The 21,358-nt window shown below is 42.9% G+C and overlaps 1 protein-coding gene across 2 annotated transcripts in view; it reads right to left on the reverse strand.

Annotated features, from left to right (window-relative positions):
• Positions 1-2,213: 2,213 nt before the first annotated feature.
• gabrd (gamma-aminobutyric acid type A receptor subunit delta) overlaps positions 2,214-21,358 on the reverse strand; it is a 29,125-nt gene continuing 9,980 nt past the window's right edge. The window contains exons 2-9 of one of the 2 annotated variants that reach the window (XM_033048017.1): positions 17,602-17,714; positions 17,143-17,210; positions 13,066-13,286; positions 11,865-11,947; positions 11,174-11,308; positions 7,148-7,300; positions 5,592-5,803; positions 2,214-2,747 (exon numbers count right to left, since the gene is read on the reverse strand). In XM_033048017.1, the coding sequence (XP_032903908.1) occupies positions 2,448-2,747; positions 5,592-5,803; positions 7,148-7,300; positions 11,174-11,308; positions 11,865-11,947; positions 13,066-13,286; positions 17,143-17,210; positions 17,602-17,714 (1,285 nt within the window). In that variant the 3' untranslated portion in view covers positions 2,214-2,447. Of the gene's footprint in view, positions 2,748-5,591; positions 5,804-7,147; positions 7,304-11,173; positions 11,309-11,864; positions 11,948-13,065; positions 13,287-17,142; positions 17,211-17,601; positions 17,715-21,358 lie in introns of both variants that reach the window. The other variant, XM_033048016.1, reaches the window with a different exon arrangement.

Raw genomic sequence — 21,358 nt, forward strand, 5'->3', positions numbered from 1 at the left:
AGGTTGAAAAAAGCAAATTATTTAAAATTCCTCCAAAATCTCTTTCATATAAAAGGAATGAGATTCCAAAATGGGATCTGGGAGTCAGTGCACAAAACGCAAAGGAATGGCGTGCAGATACTGTAAGTAAGTAGGGAAGGATATTGGAAAGTTAACCTTCATTGTGAGGGGTGTAGAGTTACTGGGGAAGTTCTGATGCAACTACCAAGACCCTGCCTGGAGTACAGTTTTGGTCTCTGCATTTAAGGAAGGATAGAGTTGGAGACAGTGCAGAAAAATGTCTCTGGGGATGAAGGGGTGGATGTGTGAAGAGAGGTTGTGTATGTTGGACCTCCAATACTTATTGGAGTTTTAAAAAAAAAAGGGAAATTATGTTGAGATATGCAAAATTGCTGAGAGCACGTCTCGCCTTCGGTGGGTATTAGAATGAGGAGCATGGTTTCAAATTAAGGGGTTGCCCATTTCAAATTGAATTGAGACAGAGAAATGTATTTTTAGTCGATTGTGGTTCTTTGAAAATGTCTACCCAGAGTTGTGGAGGCGGTCATTGAATGTTTCAAGGCTGAGCTTGACAGAGATTCAAACTTCAAACAAGGGATGTAGGGAGCGTGTGTGAAAGTGGTGCTGAAGCCAAGGGTGGGATGAATGGTGGAGCATCCTCCAGGAGGTGATTAGACAGTCGAGTGCAACACTAATCAGAGTGGAACCCGTTAAAGGTTTAGTTTAGTTTAGGCATTCAGCATGGAAACAGGCCCTTCGGCCCCCAACAACCATTGATCACCCCGTTCACACTAGTTCTAGGTTATCCCACTTTCGCATCCACGCACTGCACATTTGGGAACATTTCTTATGCAGATTTACCCACAAACCTGCACATATGTGGGAGGAAACCAGAGCACCCAGAGGAAACTGACACAGTCATTACCTGAGGTCAGGATGGAACCTGGGTATCTGCCGCTGTGGGGCAGCAGCTCTGCCAACTATGCCATTGAGATGGTTCATTTAACCTAATGGTGTTGAATAACACGTGAACAGGTTTTACTTTTATGATGGATCTGGATTAATTTGGGTGGCAAATCTTAAAATTAAATTATGTCCACGAGTTATCCAACACCATTAAGTAGGTATGTTGCAAAGCCTACCTGAAGCGTCGTTGAAGATCTGCTGCTGAGGGTGTGCGCGATTTTGGCGCCGTTTAGAGGGGGCGGGTTTAAAACGCGATTTTCTCTAAGCTGTTCCAATCGAAAATGTTCAGCCTAGTTAATTATTAACGGGAAATCGCTGGAAGACCCCGTCGCAAAAGCTATTATTAGGTTTAAAGGCCTTGAATAATAGTTATAGTAGTTTAAAAATCAATCTCTAAACCCGCGACCGCCAGCAACCGCAGGGTCTCATAAAGCAAACAACTGAAGTTAGGTTGTATATTTTTACATTAAAAAGGGCTTCTAAAGATCCCTTTATACTAAGTTTAATATTGCGAGTAGCTCAATTTGGGCCCATTATATCCCGCAGTATTTTTCTGGGCATTTGGGGCACAAATCTACCGCAATGTGAACGTTCTAAACCAGCGCGTTCCACAGGGACCCACTGGAAAGCTGATTTAAATGGGCATTTATTTACAGCAATTAAACACTAAATTCCTTCCATTTGGCCTATAAATTAATGTAAATGAGATTTAAAAATCATGTTTTATTGTGAATTATTTGTGAATATTATTTGGACATTTAGGCTATTTAAAAATGTTAATCATTTATTAAGAAATGGATAGATGTTTAGATCTAGTAATTGAAGTCTGAAATTAGCTACAATTAGGTAACTAACTAATTATATGCTTTAATTTCAGGTCATCCAAGTAAGATTATTTTATATTTGTTTCAGAATGCTTCAATCTATGATAACTGAAAATTTCATTCAGTTCTCTTAATTTTTAAGAAAGTTATGGGCTTTTGACTGTTCACGATCACAGCTTTTTTGTTATGTCCATAGAAAATCAATAGGGAACAAGATGCTCATTTCCCAGTATGAAAATGGCCATAACTTTTTAAATACTTGAGATATGAAAGTGAATTAGGTGTCAAATTAAACTTATTTTTATGCTTTATCTGATGGGATAAATTACAGACTTGATTTTTAAAATCTCAAAATTTTGTAACATTGCTACATTAAGTTAAGTGAGCTTTATTATTTCCAAGAACAGACTGTTTGCACCAACGCATTGGATAATTTGATGGTTTAATTCATTTTAAAACATCAAAGGCTGAAACTAATATTCAATGATTTTCAGTACTCAGTCGCTTCAGTCAATAATCACACATTTGTTCATATTTATCAAATTTCCACGACATCCAGAGGCTCTCCGGAGGTTTATCATCACACACGTTCACTGTTCACATGTTGCTGGAGTTCCTGTACAATGTTATAACGGCCTGCTTTACTTTCCACATCGCTTACATGGTGTAGGCAACCCAGTAAATGACATTGACTGCAGCGAAAGCTGCTGGGAAGACGGCTCGTGCGTAGATGTCAATGGTGTCGGAGTCGATCGGCTTGAATATGGACTTCAGCGACAGCTTCTTGTTCAGCGCCGTGCCGCGTGTATGCACTCGTGCCTTTCCGTTCTCAACCTCATCTCCGTGGAGAACCCTGTTGGCCCGGTGCAGTCTGTTAGACATCAGCAGCTCATGGTTCAGCCCTGCCGCTGACAGAGAGAACAGGACGATGGCGTGTTTCCCAGTTGTCTTAAACGCCTGCAATAAAAAGAGAGATGCGCATCTTTCTCAAGTCTTTCATGCCCAAGATGCCGCAAGATGTGTCACTGTCATAATGTAGCCGTCCCCATGGGCTAATATAGCACAGCAAACTCACTCAGAGAGTTGTGGACTTTAGCCCAGACCATCATGCAAACAAACCTCCCTTCCATCCACTCCACCTAAAAGTCACACTGCCTCTGCAAGGCTAGCAGCATAATCAAGGACAGTTCTCACCCCAGTCCTTCATCGAAACATAGAAAATAGGTGCAGGAGTAGGCCATTCGGCCCTTCGAGCCTGCACCGCCATTCAATATGATCATGGCTGATCATCCAACTCAGTATCCTGTACCTGCTTTCTCTCCATACCCCCTGATCCCTTTAGCCACAAGGGCCACATCTAATTCCCTCTTAAATATAGCCAATGAACTGGCCTCAACTACCTTCTGTGGCAGAGAGTTCCAGAGATTCACCACTCTCTTTGTGAAAAATGTTTTTCTCATCTCGGTCCTAAAATATTTCCCCTTTATCCTTAAACTGTGACCCCTTGTCCTGGACTTCATCAGGGCAAGAGGTACAGAAGTGTGAAAATGCATACCTCCAGATTCAGGAACAGTTTCTTCCCAGTTGTTAACAGGCAACTGAACCATCCTATCAACAACTGGAGTATGGCCTGTCCTACCATCTACCTCATTGGAGATCCTTGGGCTATCTTTATCTTGCACTCAACTCATTCCCTTTATCATGTATCTGTACACTGTGCACAGCTTGATTGTAATCGTATATAGTCTTTTTGCTGACTGGATAGCACGCAACAAAAAACCTTTTCACTTTACCTCGGTACCTGCGACAATAACAAACTAAACACAAGCACCACACAGTAAGGACCAGAAAGCTGCTGATTGGGGAGAACAAATATTGAGCCCAGGGCAACGTTCCCTTTGCTCCTCTTCAACACATGCCCTGAATTTAATTCACCAGGGAGAGCAGGCACAGCTCATTTTAACATCATATCCGTGACGGCACTTCTGATAGCGAAGTACTCCCTCGGCACTGTACGATGGACATAGAGCAGTACAGCACAAGAACAGGCCCTTCAGCCCACAATGTCTGTGCTGAAGATTATGTCAAGACCATCTCTTATCTACCTGCATATAATCCATATCCCTTCATTCCCTGCATATGCATTGGCCTATCCAAAAGCCTCTTAAATGCCACTATTGTATCTGTATAAAACTTCACCCCTGGCAGTGTGTTCCAGGCACTCACTACCCTCTGCACTCCTCTTTTAAACTCTCACCCTCTCACACCTCTCACCTTAAAGCTACCGTATGCCCTCTGGTATTTGAGTTATTTAATCTTGGGAAGACGAGTTCTGACTGTCCCCCCAATGTGAATCAGCTGGTGCAACTGAATAATGTCAGCGCTGGAGTTTAGTTGGAATCTCTGGAATGGGACTTGAATGCACAAAGCTGCAATGGAGGGACAAGAGGTCGTGTCACAGCTCAGTCCACATGTGGAGGCAGAATTGCCTCAAGAACATCCAGCACATGTACCACAAGATCCCCTTCACACTGCACTGACAATGTCGACCATCAGTAATGACCAGTCTTCCCCAGTGACTCAGCCTGGTCATTGCCTGTTGCAGCTGAATCACACCAACCACAGAGGGTTCAGAGCCATCCCCTCAATGGGCTGTCTTCATTTTGCAGTTTGAAGTCCCTTCGTCATCCATAATGAAAATATGGGAAACGATCAACAGTACAGCACAGGAACAGGCCCTTCGACCCACAATGTCCGTGCCAAACAATGTGCCACGTTACATTAATCTCCTCTGCTTGCACGTGATCTATATCCCTCCATTCCCGGCACATCCATGAACCTATCTAAACATCTCTTAAACACCACTATCCTATTTGCCTCCATTATCCCTCATAGCAGCACGTTCCAGGCACCCACTATTCTCTGTGTAAAAAAACTTGCCCGACGCATTCCCTTTAAACATTACCCCCCTCTAACTTAAAGTTATGCCCTCTTGTGTTTTGACATTTCCACCCTGAGAAAAAGGTTCTGACTGTCTATCCTTATCTACCCCTCTCATAATTTTTAACTTCTATCAGGTCTCCCTTTAGCCCCTGAAACTCCAGAGAAAACAATCCAAGTTTGTAAAGCCTATCCTTATAGGAAACAATGGCAAGGGTTCCACCCCTCAGCAATTATCCTTTATCCCTAGAGAAATAACCTGCCCAGGAACATGAGCAGCATGTTGCCTTTTGCAACTTACCGGTACTTTCACAGGTAGAGAGCAGGCAGGTGAGCTTACAACCCAGTGGTATGAATATTGATTTCTCTAACTTCTAGTAACCTTTCCCACTCTCTCTCCGTCCCTCCCCCACTCTAGTCGTCCTACTCGTTTCTCTGTCGTCCTGCTTAGTTTCACTGTTTGTATCCATCCGTTATCAGCTTCTCCACAGCCAACAATGGACCATTGTGGGCTCCACCTTTCACCATCATCGTTGCTGGCTTTGATTTGTTCTTTTCATACCTTTCATTCATTTGTTCTTTGTACCTTTTCATACCTCTAGTTTCCCTCTCCCCTGACTCAGTCTGAAGAAGGGTCTCAACCTGAAACGTCACCTATTCCTTTTCTCCAGAGATGCTGCCTGACCCGCTGAGTTACTCCAGCATTTTGTGTCTATCTTAGATGAGCAAGGCAGTTAGACTCCACACCTTCAGGTGAAGAGTTTTATTTTAAGCAAGATTTGATTTCATACTCCACGACAATAAATGTTCACAGCACATTTCATCCTAAGTTGTTGAACGCTCTGTAAAAATATCACCCACCTGTCCAGCTGTTTTATGTGCTTTAATTTTTGCGCGTTGCTTTCTCATGTAATCTGCGTTGAAGTGGGCAAAGGCATACTCAATGAGGGCAGCAAAGACAAAGACGTAACAGATCCAGAAGTACACGTCCAGCGCTTTAATCGCGGACGCCCGGGGTAAGGATTTCCTCGCACTGATCATCAACGTTGTCATGGTCAGCACTGTGGTGATACCTGAAGTAAAGGCACAGGTTGAGTTACAGAGTGACAGTCACAGTGCACGGAAGCAGGCCCTTCAGCCCAACATGTCCATGCTAACCATGATGCACCGTCTGTGCTAATCGCGTTTGCTTGTGTTTGGCCCATATCCCTTTAAACCTTTCCTATTCATGTATTGTCCAAAAGTCTTTTAACCTGTTCATTGCCAAGATTTTTTTTCACTTCTATACTGTGACCCAAGTATACTCGGGGGTTGGCAGTGAACAGATTAAATGTTGTTGTAGTACTGGCCCCAAATTGGCCGCTTGTTCCATACACCCTGTGTGGAAATGCTGCTCCTCAGATTCCTATGAAATATTTCCCCTCTCGGTTTATGCCCACTAGTTCTCGATTCCCGTACCCTGGGCCAAAGTGCTTTCACCCTTCCACTGCCACAGTTTCAGTACACAGGGGAGTCCGGGGTTCTGGAAATTTAATGGCTCAGTTGAAGGATACTTTATTGTCACATGTACCTGGGTACAGTGAAATACTTTGTTTTGCATTCAACCTGATAAGATCATACAGCAGACCTCACCTAGGCAGTCGCCACGTTTCTGGAGCTGGGAAAGTTACAAAGGTTCACCAGACAGTCCTATCTTCTGCCTGCCGCCGCATGTGGCAGCAGGTGGCACCTAACCCTCCCCCCCACGGAAATCCCTTCATTCTTGGTGTGATCCGGCATGTCCCACCTCTGCTATTAGGTAGGAAAGTGGAGCTAAGGCCAGATATCAGAGAAGCAACAATCTTACTGAATGGTGTAGCAGACTCAAGGGGCCGAGAAACCTGCTCCTACACATTTCTTACATTTTTATCTTGGTCGTGGAAAATTATTTTTCACTATTCAAATAGCAAACCTGTAGCCCACCCAAAATACTGCACGAGGTAAACTCTCAAACTTCTGCCCCCAATTCTCTGCTATGCCACAACACAAATGTATAAACTATATGGTCTATGTTTCGTATAGAGGTTTCACAAGCAGTTGTACACCAGGTCCAAAGTGTCCTGGGTAGCTACGCTGGGTGACTCCAAAAGGAAGAACTCAGCGGGTCAGGCAGTATCTGTATGGGAATAGACAGATGACTGAAGGGGTGTCCCGACCCATAATGTCATCTGCCCATTCACTCCACAGAAGCCGGCCAGCCGGCACGCTGAGTTACTTTGTGTTTTGCTCAGGATTCCAGCATCTGCAGTCTCTTTGTGACTTTAAGCATTGGCTCATGGTCTGCAGGGCTGTGGAGATGTCTGCAGGGCTGGGAACTGAATGAAGGTGAAGTGGTAACCTGGCTTTGGAAGGCAAGCATGGAGCTTTGGGTACATCACCTAAGGAGACTCTTGCAGGCACAGCTGACTGACTGATCCAGAAGGACACCCAGGACATCGCCACAAGGAGGATGGAAGGCATGTAGGATTGGATGATGTAAACACCTCTGTTCCTCCTCAAACGGAAACGAAGACTTAGGCGTGGGAATTGGCCTGCTGGAGAAATACAAGAGAGGTTGAGAGTTTGAATGAATCATTTGTGTGAGGATTGATCACCACACGCCCCAGCACAGCTACCTTGTGCCTTTGCTTCTCTGAAGGTGCCAGCCTAATTTCCACTATCAGTATGCGGACATAGGTGCAGCGCAGAGACCACGGCCAAGGGAGTCTCTGCTATGACAGGGCCGGGCAATAGGCAGCAGCTGGGGAAAGGAATGACGGAATTGCACCCAGACCCCGGCATTCACCACTGGACGGGGGGGGGGGGACACACACACACACACACACACACACACACACACACACACACACACACACACACACACACACACACACACACACACACACACACACACACACACACACACACACACACACACACACACACACACACACACACACACACACACACACACACACACACACACACGCGCTTCTACCAATGCGGCTAAAACAGAGATCAAAATGGAAACCTCCCACGTGAAGGTTTTATAATGAGCTTTATTTTTAGAAAGACAAATAGATCAGCATGCTTTACTTAAATATTAAACTGGGGCCCGTTCTGTTTCCACTGCACTGGTCAGGATTTATCTTTCATTCAACATCACCGATCTTTTTTGATCATTGTCGTCCTGTCAGTTGTTGGGGCTTCTCCTGCATAAAATGGCTGCTCCTTTCCAACATTCCCACAGTGACCACAGAGCTATTTAATGGCTGTAAAGCAATTTGGAACATTTGAACGGAGCATAAAAGGTGCTATAAAAGTGCAAGTCTTTCTTTGAGCTCCAAGCCTTCATTGATAAATGATCACTACATCAATCTACACGCCGCACACACAATGTAACAGTGAGGGTGGACCTGCAAGACGAAGGCTTGGCAAGAACAAGAATTACCAGTGCGCCACTGTACCATGAGCCCACCACAGAAAACCATTACTGCTCATCATCAAATTGAACATCTCTGTGTGAACCAGATGTTCAGTGGATGGAATGGCTGGTGAACAGAATTCACAATGCATGTGGCAACCTTCGAATAAAAGATCAAGCATGAAGGCTACTTTATCCTTTGTGCTCCCTGAATCTGACTGTTGATATTTTAACTCAATACTTTACTTCCTCTGGTTTAGCTGGTCAATGTTTTGAGAGGCAGAGTTCAATGATCTGCAGTAAGGATAAAAACTCGACAAAGAACAGAAAATATCCAAAACATCCCCAATAACACTGAAAGCATCAAATTTGATGTCCAACTTCAAGGGTGTTTTCACTGACCCCCAAATGTTAGCAATTAAGAAATCAAATTCTATTATGTGGATATGCCGACCTTAGGACAACCCAGTGGCATTGCCTCACAGCACCAGTGGCCCCCGTTCGATCGTAACTAACCTGGCTTGCAAACATTCTCTTAATCACTTGTTGCGTTAGAAAAACACCCAGGTCCCTTTGAACATCGACACAAGCGAATCTGTCTTTAGCAAAGGCTATTCCCTCTCTTATGTTCATGAGAGGCGAAGGAATTAGAGAGAAATGTAGCAACAGAGTTAACAGGAGCTGGATGCAATAGGAACTATTTAACAGTAAAACTACTGCCGATGATCACTGCTGATTTATATATTTACAGTTTCAGCATGATCTTGGCAATATTAGTAAATCTGAGTCTGAAGAAGGGTCCCGACCCAAAATGTCACCTATTCATGTTCTCATACAGAGATGATGCCTGACCTGCTGAGTTATTTCAGCAATTTGTGTCTTTTTTTTGTAAACCAGCTTCTGCAGTTCCTTGTGTTTCCAATATCAGCAATTACTGCCCACCTCTTACAGTGCTTCAGAAGGTGGTACGGAGTGGCTATCGCAGTAACAGAGAATTAATTCAACTGGCATGGTCCGGATTTTATCCAGACTCAATTCAAACAATGACATGCGCGATGATGATGATGTGCCTGATATTTTGAAGCAGGCATATCTGCATGGAGTGCAGGGCATCTGCCTCAGTTTAATGTTTCATCTGAAATACGACAGCGTTGAGAGTGCCGATCTCTGCCAGTACCACAAGGTGGACTCCATTGCTCACTCAACTAACACTCAAAACCAATAGCATTCTGCTCTGATGAAGGGTCTCGACCTGAAACGTCACCTATCCATTTTCTCCAGAGATGCTGCCTGACCTGCAGAGTAACTCCAGCATTTTGTGTCTATCTTTGGTATAAACCTACATCTGAAGTTCGTTTTTATTACATATTAGCATGCTAGTCAGAGGCCAGACCACTGCCAATCAAGGGAACATCAAAATAAGAATACAAACAGTGAGAACATGAAAGGGACATTTTCGGACTATCGTGGGAAGAGTTATTTGGTGTTGCCAAAGAGAACTTGCTGTAACACCTGTGTAGTTTTTTTTAATACTCATTTGGCACTTTGGCCCAAAATTTGTTGGTTCTGGATCCAAATCCAAAAGCGAGACATGGGGCAGGAGATGAGTGAGGGTGATAATGTGTGTGGACAGCACAAACCAACACTGTCGTTGATTCCTCTTTTATTTTCAGTGGGGAATGATCAACTCTTCAAGGTGACTGCTGCTCTTGTCAGCAGGCAGAGAGGCTTTGTTTTGCCCGTGATGTGCACAGAATTTAAAGCTTCAGGCAATTCTCAGGAGGAAAGAAGGCAACAAGATTCAAAGTCAGAGCTGGAACAGATCATCTCTGAGTTACGGTAAGTTTGGGAAAGGAAGTATAAGTTGTGGCAATTGAAAAATATGCATCAAAAGAACTTTATCATCGTTGCTGAACCCACATGTAGAAAGATCACACAAAATAGCTCGCGCACTTGGCAACATCATTTAGTGTTATTAAAATTCCAATTGCTAACAACCTGTAGTCAGTAGTTAATCTTGTCCTTCAAATTCCACAAACCTTATGCCCCAAGCTTCTAATGAACTGTTGTTCCACATAGTTTAGTTTAGAGATATAGCATGGAAACCAGTCCTTCGGCCCACCGAGTCTGCGACCATACACTAGTTCTATCCTACACACTAGGAATAATTTACAGAAGCTAATTAACCTTCAAACCTGCACATCTTTGGAATGTGGGAGGAAACCGTAGCAACCGGAGAAAACCCACGCAGTCATAGGGAGAACGTACAAATTCCGTTACAAGCAGCACCCGTAGTCAGGATTGAATCCGGGTCTCTGGCACTGTAAGGCAGCAAAGGTACACAAAATTGCTGGAGGAACTCAGCGGGTGCAGCAGCATCTATGGAGCGAAGGAAATAGGCGACGTTTCGGGCCGAAACCCTTCTTCAGACCCTTCTTCAGTCTGAAGAAGGGTTTCGGCCCGAAACGTCGCCTATTTCCTTCGCTCCATAGATGCTGCTGCACCCGCTGAGTTCCTCCAGCAATTTTGTGTACCTTCGATATTCCAGCATCTGCAGTTCCCTTTTGAACACTGTAAGGCAGCAACTCTGCACCTGCGTCATTGTGGTGGCAAAGAAACATAACATTCTGACAGGGTTCCTGGTCCTAATTCTTATGTTATTATGAGCAAAACACAAAGTGCTGAAGTAACTTAGTATCTGTGGAGAGAAAGGATAAGCAATGTTTTGAATTGGGACCCTTCTTTAGATTGAAGTCCCAAAAACTGTTTCTGTTTTGCTCAAGATTCCAGCATCTGCTGTAACTTGTGTATTTTATGTTATTTTGTTAGAGTCACATTTAATCTATAAGCTAAATATAATACGCATTTAATAAAATGCCTGCAGCAAAGATCACAGAGAATGGCAAGGCCAGTGGCCACAATGTCCAAGTGGTTCTCATGCTAAAGACATTTTCACGAGTGGACTTTGCTGAGCTGCTGAAATATCGCATTTGCCACTTACCTGACTTGAAATTCATTTCAGTGACAAAGTAGTAATGGGTTATTGTAAACTGAGCCAGTTGGATTTCGTCCAATCCATGGATCTGGTCCTGATTGTCTGACCACTTATAGACAATATCTTCTGCTGAATAGCCATCTGGAAAAATAAGCATCAAATAAGTTCATGTCTACTCTGCCATTCAATCGTGGCTGATCTATCTTTGCCTCTCAACCCCATTCTCCTGCCTTCTCCCCATAACCTTTGATGCCCGTACTAATCAAGAATCTGGCTTTGTGGAATCTGGATAGGTGACCATTCAGGTCGGGACCCTTCTTTAGACTGAAACATCACACATCCATGTTCTCCAAAGATGCTGCCTGACCTGGTCATGTTCGTAAGTTAAAGGAGCAGAATTAAGCTCATCGGCCCATCAAGTCTACTCTGCCATAGAGATGGGACTGGATAGGAAACACCATTCCCAATACTGTTTAGAAGGGAAAATGCATTGTGACAGCGCCGTGCGTAGGTCTCCTTCCAAATCTTCATCCCATTCCTTCAGTATTCCTGGGACTAAATCATAGATTTCTATGATCTAAAGAAACATTAAATCGTGCAACTCGCCCAAAACAATTCCCATTCAGCATATTGAGACAATTTTGCAGAAACATTAATTCAGAAACAAGTACTATTGCTGAGTTATAAATAAACTCACAGCTCTCAAGGTCCAGCTTGCATTCTTGCTCATCCATCGGGTATTTGGTGAGATCCATGTCACAAGCAACCGTGGATGTAATTCTACCAAAGAAAAGGCAGATTAGACAGTGGATTCTAACCAGTGCTTCATTACAACCACTGCAATGGGATTTTAGAAAATTTGATTCAAATATCAAATTTCAAAAGGTGGTGTCCTAAAACCGAATGTGAAACTGCAATGTACAAGCTTCTACCAGTAGCAATCACCTATTAATTAAAAAGGGACGACAGATGGCACAATGGGCTAAGTGTTCGGCTGACTACCGGAAGGTGGCCGGTTCGAATCCCGCTTGGAGTGCATACTGTCGTTGTGTCCTTGGGCAAGACACTTCACCCACCTTTGCCTGTGTGTGAATGTGTGTGAATGTGTGTGAGTGATTGGTGGTGGTCGGAGGGGCCGTAGGCGCAGAATGGCAGCCACGCTTCCGTCAGTCTGCCCCAGGGCAGCTGTGGCTACAGAAGTAGCTTACCACCACCGAGTGTGACTGAGGAGTGAATGAATAATGCGATGTAAAGCGCCTTGAGTATTAGAAAGGCGCTATATAAATCCCATCCATTATTATTATTATTATTAATTATTTTGTCTGAGCAGCAGTTAAATTGAGTGGACAATGGGAGAAGGGAATTGAAACTGTCCCTCATCAGCACAATAACACTTAATATATTACATAATTAAAAACTTCCTGTTGCAAAGCAGTAAATGATCCCCAGAATGGCAATGGGGACACATTTTTGTAACTTGTAAGTTACAAATAGAACATGAGCTAATAACTTTCACACTACAGCACTCATCCTACATCAGAATTGCTACCAGGGAGCCTTGTTTATGAAATGCAGCCACTTGTGGCACATTCTTGAAATCACATTCACAGGGAATGTGCTGAAACACATTATGTTTTGGTGTGAATTTGTTAATTCACCCTTAAAACTTATTATTGATTTAAAAAAAAAAAGATTCGACAGGTTTATAGATACAGCACGGAAATGGGCTGTATGGGAGGAAACTGGATCATCTGAGAAAACCCACGTGGTCACGGGGAGAACGTACAAACTCCATACAGACAGCACCTGTAGTCAGGATTGAACCCAGGTCACTGGTGCTGTAAGGCAGCAACTCTACCACTGCATCACTGTGCCGCCCCTATATCACTATGGCATACCTGATGCTGTACAGTATGCCTCCATCGGGCTGGAGCCTAATGAGTTTGTTTTCCACCGTCACGTCATGAAACCAGGCTGACTTTGCATTCACAATGTAGGTGTCGGGCAACCACAGCTTGTCCACAAAGCGACTGTCCAAACCCAGGGTCTTGTTTGTGTGGTTGTAAGAGAGACGATCGTCTCTCCAGATCTGGCGCAAGAATACCGTCATTGTGTACTCCTGGGAAAGAGCAGAGTGAAATACTTCAGAAGAGCATTCCTTATCTCAGCCTGGTGCTACACTTTATTACTGCCAGGTCTTAAGAAATTAAGCCACACCTATGAACTTCTGCATGGCGTTGTAGAGTTATAGAGTCACAAAGCACGATAACAGGATCTTCGGCCCAACTTGACCAAGATGCCCCATCGATGTTAGTCCCACCCGCTCATGTTTGGCTCATATCTCTCTAAACCTTTCCTATCCATGTACGTATCTAAATGTATTTTAAATGTTGTTATAGTACCTGCCTCAACTATCTCCTCTGTCAACTTATTCCATATGCCCACCATATATGTTTTATATATTCTCCTTAACACTTGTTCCAGCTATATATATCCATGTGAAGGACCCCAAGGTTGGCATGAACAAGATGGGCCAAAGGGCTTGTTTCCAAGCTGTGACACTAATCTGTTCCACAGAAAGAAGCACTGCACAAGGACAAATGTTTCCTCTCTGAACTTTGCACGTCACAGATAAAATAAACTTTAAATTGCTTGTATTCTTACCATGGAATCACTATGGTCAAACTCCATGATGCAGTTAGGGACAATTTTAACCTATGTAGGGAACCCAAGACTGAACCAAGGCTAAATGTCAAGACTGATTGAGGGGGTAACACATGGAATTGCAGAAGCTGGACTTGAGGAAAACATAAAGTGCTGGAAGGCATTTAAAGACTGCATGGATGAACTACAACAATTGTTCATCCCAGTTTGGCAAAAAAATAAATCAGGGAAGGTAGTGCATCCATGGATAACAAGGGAAATCAGGAATAGTATCAAATCAAAAGATGAAGCGTACAAATTAGCCAGAAAAAGCAGCCTACCAGAGGACTGGGAGAAATTCAGAGACCAGCAGAGGAGGACAAAGGGCTTAATTAGGAAAGGGAAAATAGATTATGAAAGAAAACTGGCAGGGAACATAAAAACTGACTGCAAAAGCTTTTATAGATATGTGAAGAGAAAAAGATTAGTTAAAACAAATGTAGGTACCTTGCAGTCAGAAACGGGTGAATTGATCATGGGGAACAAGGACATGGCAGACCAATTGAATAACTACTTTGGTTCTGTCTTCACTAAGGAAGACATAAATAATCTGCCAGAAATAGCAGGGGACCGGGGGTCAAATGAGATGAAGGAACTGAGTGAAACCCAGGTTAGCCGGGAAGTGGTGTTAGGTAAATTGAATGGATTAAAGGCCGATAAATCCCCAGGCCCAGATAGGCTGCATCCCAGAGTACTTAAGGAAGTAGCCCCAGAAATAGTGGATGCATTAGTGATAATTTTTCAAAACTCTTTAGATTCTGGAGTAGTTCCTGAGGATTGGAGGGTAGCTAATGTAACACCACTTTTTAAAAAGGGAGGGAGAGAGAAAACGGGGAATTACAGACCAGTTAGTCTAACGTCGGTAGTGGGGAAACTGCTAGAATCAGTTATTAAAGATGGGATAGCAGCACATTTGGAAAGTGGTGAAATCATTGGACAAAGTCAGCATGGATTTATGAAGGGTAAATCATGTCTGACGAATCTTATAGAATTTTTTGAGGATGTAACTAGTAGAGTGGATAGGGGAGAACCAGTGGATGTGTTATATCTGGACTTTCAGAAGGCTTTCGACAAGGTCCCACATAAGAGATTAGTATATAAACTTAAAGCACACGGTATTGGGGGTTCAGTATTGATGTGGATAGAGAACTGGCTGGCAGACAGGAAGCAAAGAGTAGGAGTAAACGGGTCCTTTTCACAATGGCAGGCAGTGACTAGTGGGGTACCGCAAGGCTCAGTTCTGGGACCCCAGCTATTTACGATATATATTAATGATTTGGACGAGGGAATTGAATGCAACATCTCCAAGTTTGCGGATGACACGAAGTTGGGGGGCAGTGTTAGCTGTGAGGAGGCTGCAAGGTGACTTGGATAGGCTGGGTGAGTGGGCAAATGCATGGCAGATGCAGTATAATGTGGATAAATGTGAGGTTATCCACTTTGGTGGCAAAAACAGGAAAGTAGATTATTATCTGAATGGTGGCCGATTAGGAAAGGGGGAGATGCAACGAGACCTGGGTGTCATGGTACACCAGTTATTAAAAGTAGGCATGCAGGTGCAGCAGGCAGTGAAGAAGGCGAATGGTATGTTAGCATTCATAGCAAAATGATTTGAGTATAGGAGCAGGGAGGTTCTACTACAGTTGTACAGGGTCTTGGTGAGACCACACCTGGAGTATTTCGTACAGTTTTGGTCTCCTAATCTGAGGAAAGACATTCTTGCCATAGAGGGAGTACAGAGAAGGTTCACCAGACTGATTCCTGGGATGTCAGGACTTTCATATGAAGAAAGACTGGATAGACTCGGTTTGTACTCGCTAGAATTTAGAAGATTGAGGGGGGATCTTATAGAAACGTACAAAATTCTTAAGGGGTTGGACAGCCTAGATGCAGGAAGATTGTTCCCGATGTTGGGGAAGTCCAGAACAAGGGGTCACAGTTTAAGGATAAAGGGGAAATCTTTTAGGACCGAGATGAGGAAAACGTTTTTCACACAGAGAGTGGTGAATCTGTGGAATTCTCTCCCGCAGAATGTAGTTGAGGCCAGTTCATTGGCTATATTTAAGAGGGAGTTAGATGTGGCCCTTGTGGCTAAAGGGATCAGGGGGTATGGAGAGAAGGCAGGTACAGGATACTGAGTTGGATGATCAGCCATGATCATATTGAATGGCGGTGCAGGCTCGAAGGGCCGAATGGCCTACTCCTGCACCTATTTTCTATGTTTCTATGGAGGAACTCAGCAGGCCAGGCAGCATCCGTGAGGGGAATGGACAGACAAAGTGTCGGGTTGGGACCCTTCTTCATACTGATGAATGGTCCCACTGAATTCTGACGAGTTAGAGACTGAGACTAAAAAAATAATCTGCGTCGGTGCTTTAAGGGATGACAGTTGGCCAGAATACGAGGAGTACAATCTCATCCCAAAACCAGAAGACAGACCGAGTTTGTGTGTTTCCAGGTGTAGTGATGTCTACCCTCCAGCAGTACTCGTCTCATTATGTGGAAGCAGCTGTTTCATCAGCTGTTTTATTAGAATGCCATTTCCCCACCAACACAGTTTATATTGAAACTGAAGCATGGTCTATATTATAAGCAGAAATCCAGCCATTATTCATTCTGTGACTGATCATTTAAATGCAGTTTGCTGGGTTTTCATTCCCATCTCCAGAGGCTGAACAATTATCTGCGTCTCGTTTGTCTTTGATAAATAAAAACTGTAATACGTGTATCAGCAAATCATAGCCATTCAAACTGCTGTGAGCTGGTTGTGTAACATTTATTTTAGACGCATATTAGGATGAATGGCCTGTTACAGAGAGAATATTTATGTTGTTTCCCAGCAGGTAACGAGTCCTTTAACGATGCAGCATGCCACAGCGTGAAGCAAGGATTCAGGAGGATCTGAGACATATTTACTTTCATCTGCCTGCCATGTGTATGGGAAACTAATAATGTCTGCCCTGGTCCTATCATTAACTTCTTCATTTCTTGCCTGATATCTTATTTAGGATAAAGTTGAAACTATATATTACCTAAATTCAGATGCAGCTTAGACATAAGACATCAGGTCACCCACAGAGATGAGCCATTAATACTGGGGCTGAAATATTTGTGTTGCACACTTGCTGTTTGTTCGTTCACAATGGCAGAGACTTGTTGCCTTGCATATTCTGCTTCATTATATAATGTTAGTCACCACATGCCAGGCAGAGAATGAACTAAAACTAAATTTAACTTAAAACCGTTTTTGTTAAAACAGAGAAAAGTATTACCATGTTAGCCTCTGATATATGGTCAATGCTGGCTACTTCTATCGCCAATGCCACGTTCAAAGGAGGCCCTGTATAGAAGAAATGCATCACCAAATAAAAGATTAATTATGGATTTTATTCAAATAAATATTAAACACACAGAATGAAACCTACAGAAACTTGCTGTGCTACAACACTAGAGCAAACTGAAAAAAACAGAATACCAGTGAGAATTAGGGTGAACGGGCATACAGAATCAAATGGTAAATATTAAACCTGTACGACAGTGATTACGATGGTTTTATTGTTATCATCTGGGTTCAGTGGCGTAACTGGCAATATTCCACAGTATTGGTCACCCCAACCAACCTTGCTCTTTACTTGTAGTTCACGATTGTTTCCCATTGGTGTTTTTGCTGCTTTATAAACCATAGGAATCAATTATTCTAGTTACCGTTGGCCATGTGGATATGGACTTACCTCCTATTCCTGGTCGGAAATTCCGAGCGTATCCCTTCATCAATTCATCCAGATTTGGCAACCAGGATATTTGTATATCAGTGGTTATGTACTCCCCAAGATCATCCATTGCCCTGTGAACAAATAAATGTACTGAGTAAATTCCAATTCAAAGTATGGCTCCAACATTAATGGCTCATTTGGTAAGGCAGGGTGTGGCTGAGACACAGGTCAGTTAGGTTATGGGTACAGAGCCATACAGGGGAGGTTGATTTCAGTGAAACGGGAGCATTATTTCTGGCCTCACTGCCCCTGAAAACCAGAATTGAGAAAGTCTCCATAATTACTTTCAATTCTGTTATCCTGACTCACCATTCACCCCTGTGTTCATTTACCAATGTTGGTTGCCAATAAAGCGGGCTGTCAATTTAAACAAAGCCTTGATCTTTGACTCTTGCCTGCTTTCGTAATCTCCTCCAGAAAGAACTGCAGATGCTAATTTAACTCGAAGTTAGACACAAAATGCTGGAGTAACTCAGCGGGACAGGCAGCATCTCTGGAGAGAAGGAATGGGTGACGTTTAGGGTCGAGACCCTTCTTCAGATTCTTAGAAGAATGAGTGGTGATCTTTCTAAAATATAACTTCCTCTGAGGATTAGATTGGAGAAATGCTCATGGGAATCTAGGTCTAGAGAACATGGTGTCAATTATATGGTTGTGCCCATTTAAGTGCAATGACGCAGAATTCCTCTCTCATCGCATTGCGAATCTTTGAAATACACTTCAACAGGGAGCTGCTGAGGGTAAGAGTCCTTGGGTATATTTAAGTCTGATGGATAGATTTCAGAACAATAAGATAATCAAACTTTTGGGGAAAAGGGCAGTAAAGTGGATTTTCAGATAAAGGGGTGAAGAGTGACCTTACTGAGGTGTCCTAGGGCATAAGCATTCCAAAACTGGAGGACATAGGTTTCAGATGATAGGGAAGAGATTTGAAAGGGACCGCAGGGGCTATCTTTTCCACTCATAGGGAAGACATATCTGAAATGAGCTGCCAGAGGTGGCTATAGAAGTGGACGCAATTACGACTTTTAAAAGACATTCGGACAGATATATGAATAGAAAGGATTTAGAGGGATATGGGTCAAATGCAAGCAGATAGAATTAGTCCAATGTGCCAAATTGGCTGGCATGGACAAGATGGGCCAAAGGGCCTGTCTCCAAGATTTAGAGCTCTATGATAATAAATTGTTTTTTATAGAGTGTTTTCTATAAACTGAGAGGCTGGTGTGAAGTGGGACACTTTCCGATGTTGAGCAACTGTGTAAAAATATCTTGAATCCAATGTCCAGGCCAGGACTGACACCATAATTGAACTTGAGGCGTCTTCTTGGAGGACGTAGCTTTACGCTGCTTCACTTGTAAGTCAGTGGGACTTCAGAACCCGGTTTAAACTTTACTTCTGGTGGGAACTTGGAAGTTTCAGGTTTAATAACTAATAAACCCATGCAGTGAAGATTCCCCCAATAAAGGCTCATTCACTATGATTTATACAAAAAATAGTGTGAAAATGTATGCAATGTTGACAATAGCATCAATGATAAATATTGATACAAAGCAATATCCAGTCTAAGAAAAGGAAAATTTAAGGAAAATTAAAGATTAAAGTTACACAACATGAACCTTAGATTAAATCAGTTCCTCCAACTTATTGCGGACTCCCCCTTGCCTGTCGGGGATGTTGACTATTTTTTGATGATTAGTCATCCGAGAACTCCTACCTGCTTTATTCTAAATTCAGTAACACTGTTTACCGCAATGAAAAGATAAGCATGTTTCAAGGTGGACAGTGTCGCAGGGGAGGTCAATCCCGTTCCAGACAATCCTTCTACTGCAGTTTCCACAGCTGTCAAATGTCAGAAAGATTAGAGCCCCCTAGCAGTGAGGCAGCAAGCAACTGTGAAATGTCATCGGGCTAGAGATACACCATACAAACCGCACTAACACAGACTGTACAGACCACACTAACACAAACTGTGCAGACTTGCACTAACACAAACTAACACACACTGTACAGACCTCGTGAACACTGTGCCGCTGAGTTACTCCAGCATTTTGTGCTAATCTTCAGTGTAAATGAGCATCGGAAGTTCCTTCCTACACTAACACAAACTGGGCAGTCAACACTAACACACACTGTACAGACTACATTAACACAAACTGTGCAGACCACACTAACACACACTACAGACCACACCAACACGAACTGTACAGACTGCACTAACACAAATTGCAGCTAACACTAACACAATCTGTGCGGACCACATTAACACACACTGTACAGTTACCCCTTCAACATTGATTTTGAAAGAAAAGAAAATGAGAAATGAGTAAAGGGGTAATGGTGACATTTTTTAATTCATTTTTTTCACAGCATTTATGATCCATCCCTAATTACCCTTGTATATAGTTAACATTCACCCACTTTGATGGGTCTGCAATCCACAGAGACACACTCTGTAGAATTCCTGAGCTGCTCTCGAGGGACATAGAGGCACCAAACGGATTTTACAACAATTTGGTATTTTCGTACTGGGACCAGTTTCTTTTCTAATACTTGGTAGACAAAAATGCTGGAGAAACTCTTGGGTGAGGCAGCATCTATGGAGCGAAGGAAATAGGCAACGTTTCGGGTCGAGACCCTTCTTCAGAAGGGTCTCAACCCGAAACGCTGCTATTTCCTTCACTTCATAGATGCTGCCTCACCAGCTGAGTTTCTCCAGCATTTTTGTCTACCTTTGATTTTCCAGCATCTGCAGTTCCTTCTTAAACATCTTTTCTAATACATAAATTCTCTAAAAATGGCAAACACTCCAGTTGTCTAACAGTGATGACCAGTGCACCATATGTCAGCAGCATGTGGTGACACCCACTTTAATTGAATAACAATCTCCCAGAGCGGCTGACTACAGGGAGATTAAATGGGAAACAGCAATTGACATTATAAAATAGTAACCATTAGATGTAATAACAAGTATTATTTTCAATTAACATGCTTGCAGGGATCTTCTTTAGTAGATTAGTTGATTGCAGCAAAATGAGTAAAGGCTAAATACAGAAGGAGATTTACAATGCTTTACCTGATAACAAATGATAGCCTTGGACTATCTTTGATCGGACATTACTGGACTTTATCTTGCACTAACCGTTATTAACTTTCTCATGTATCTGTACACTTTGGATGGCTTGATTAAACATGTATGGTCTTTCCACTGACTGGTTAGCATGCAACTTAGCTTTTCACTGCACCTAACAAATACAACAAACTAAACTCAAATCAATTATGCAATATCTTTAATGTAGTAAAAACATTCCAAGGTACTTTGCAAGAACACAGAACAGGCCCTTTGGCCCACAATGTCCATGCCAAACATGATGCCAAGTTCAACTAATCTCCTCTGCTGCTGGTGATCCATATCTCTCCATTGCCTGCATATCCTCATGCCAATCTAAAATTCTCCTAAATGCCATTATTGTATCTGTTTCCACTACCAACCCTGGCAGCACGTTCCAGGCACCCACCATTCTCAGTGTAAAAAAACTTGCCCTGCACATTTCTATTAAACGTTGCCCTTCTCAACTTACAGTACCGCTCTCTGGTCCTCGGGAAAAAGGGAGTGTTATTAAACAAATGGGCAGATGACCAAAACATTTAGTTACATAAGATAGTTTATCAATAACCTTCCTTCAGGTGGGGGAAAAAAATGTGGAGAACCAC

This window comes from Amblyraja radiata, chromosome 31 (assembly GCF_010909765.2).
Source record: "Amblyraja radiata isolate CabotCenter1 chromosome 31, sAmbRad1.1.pri, whole genome shotgun sequence".
NCBI lineage: Eukaryota > Metazoa > Chordata > Chondrichthyes > Rajiformes > Rajidae > Amblyraja > Amblyraja radiata.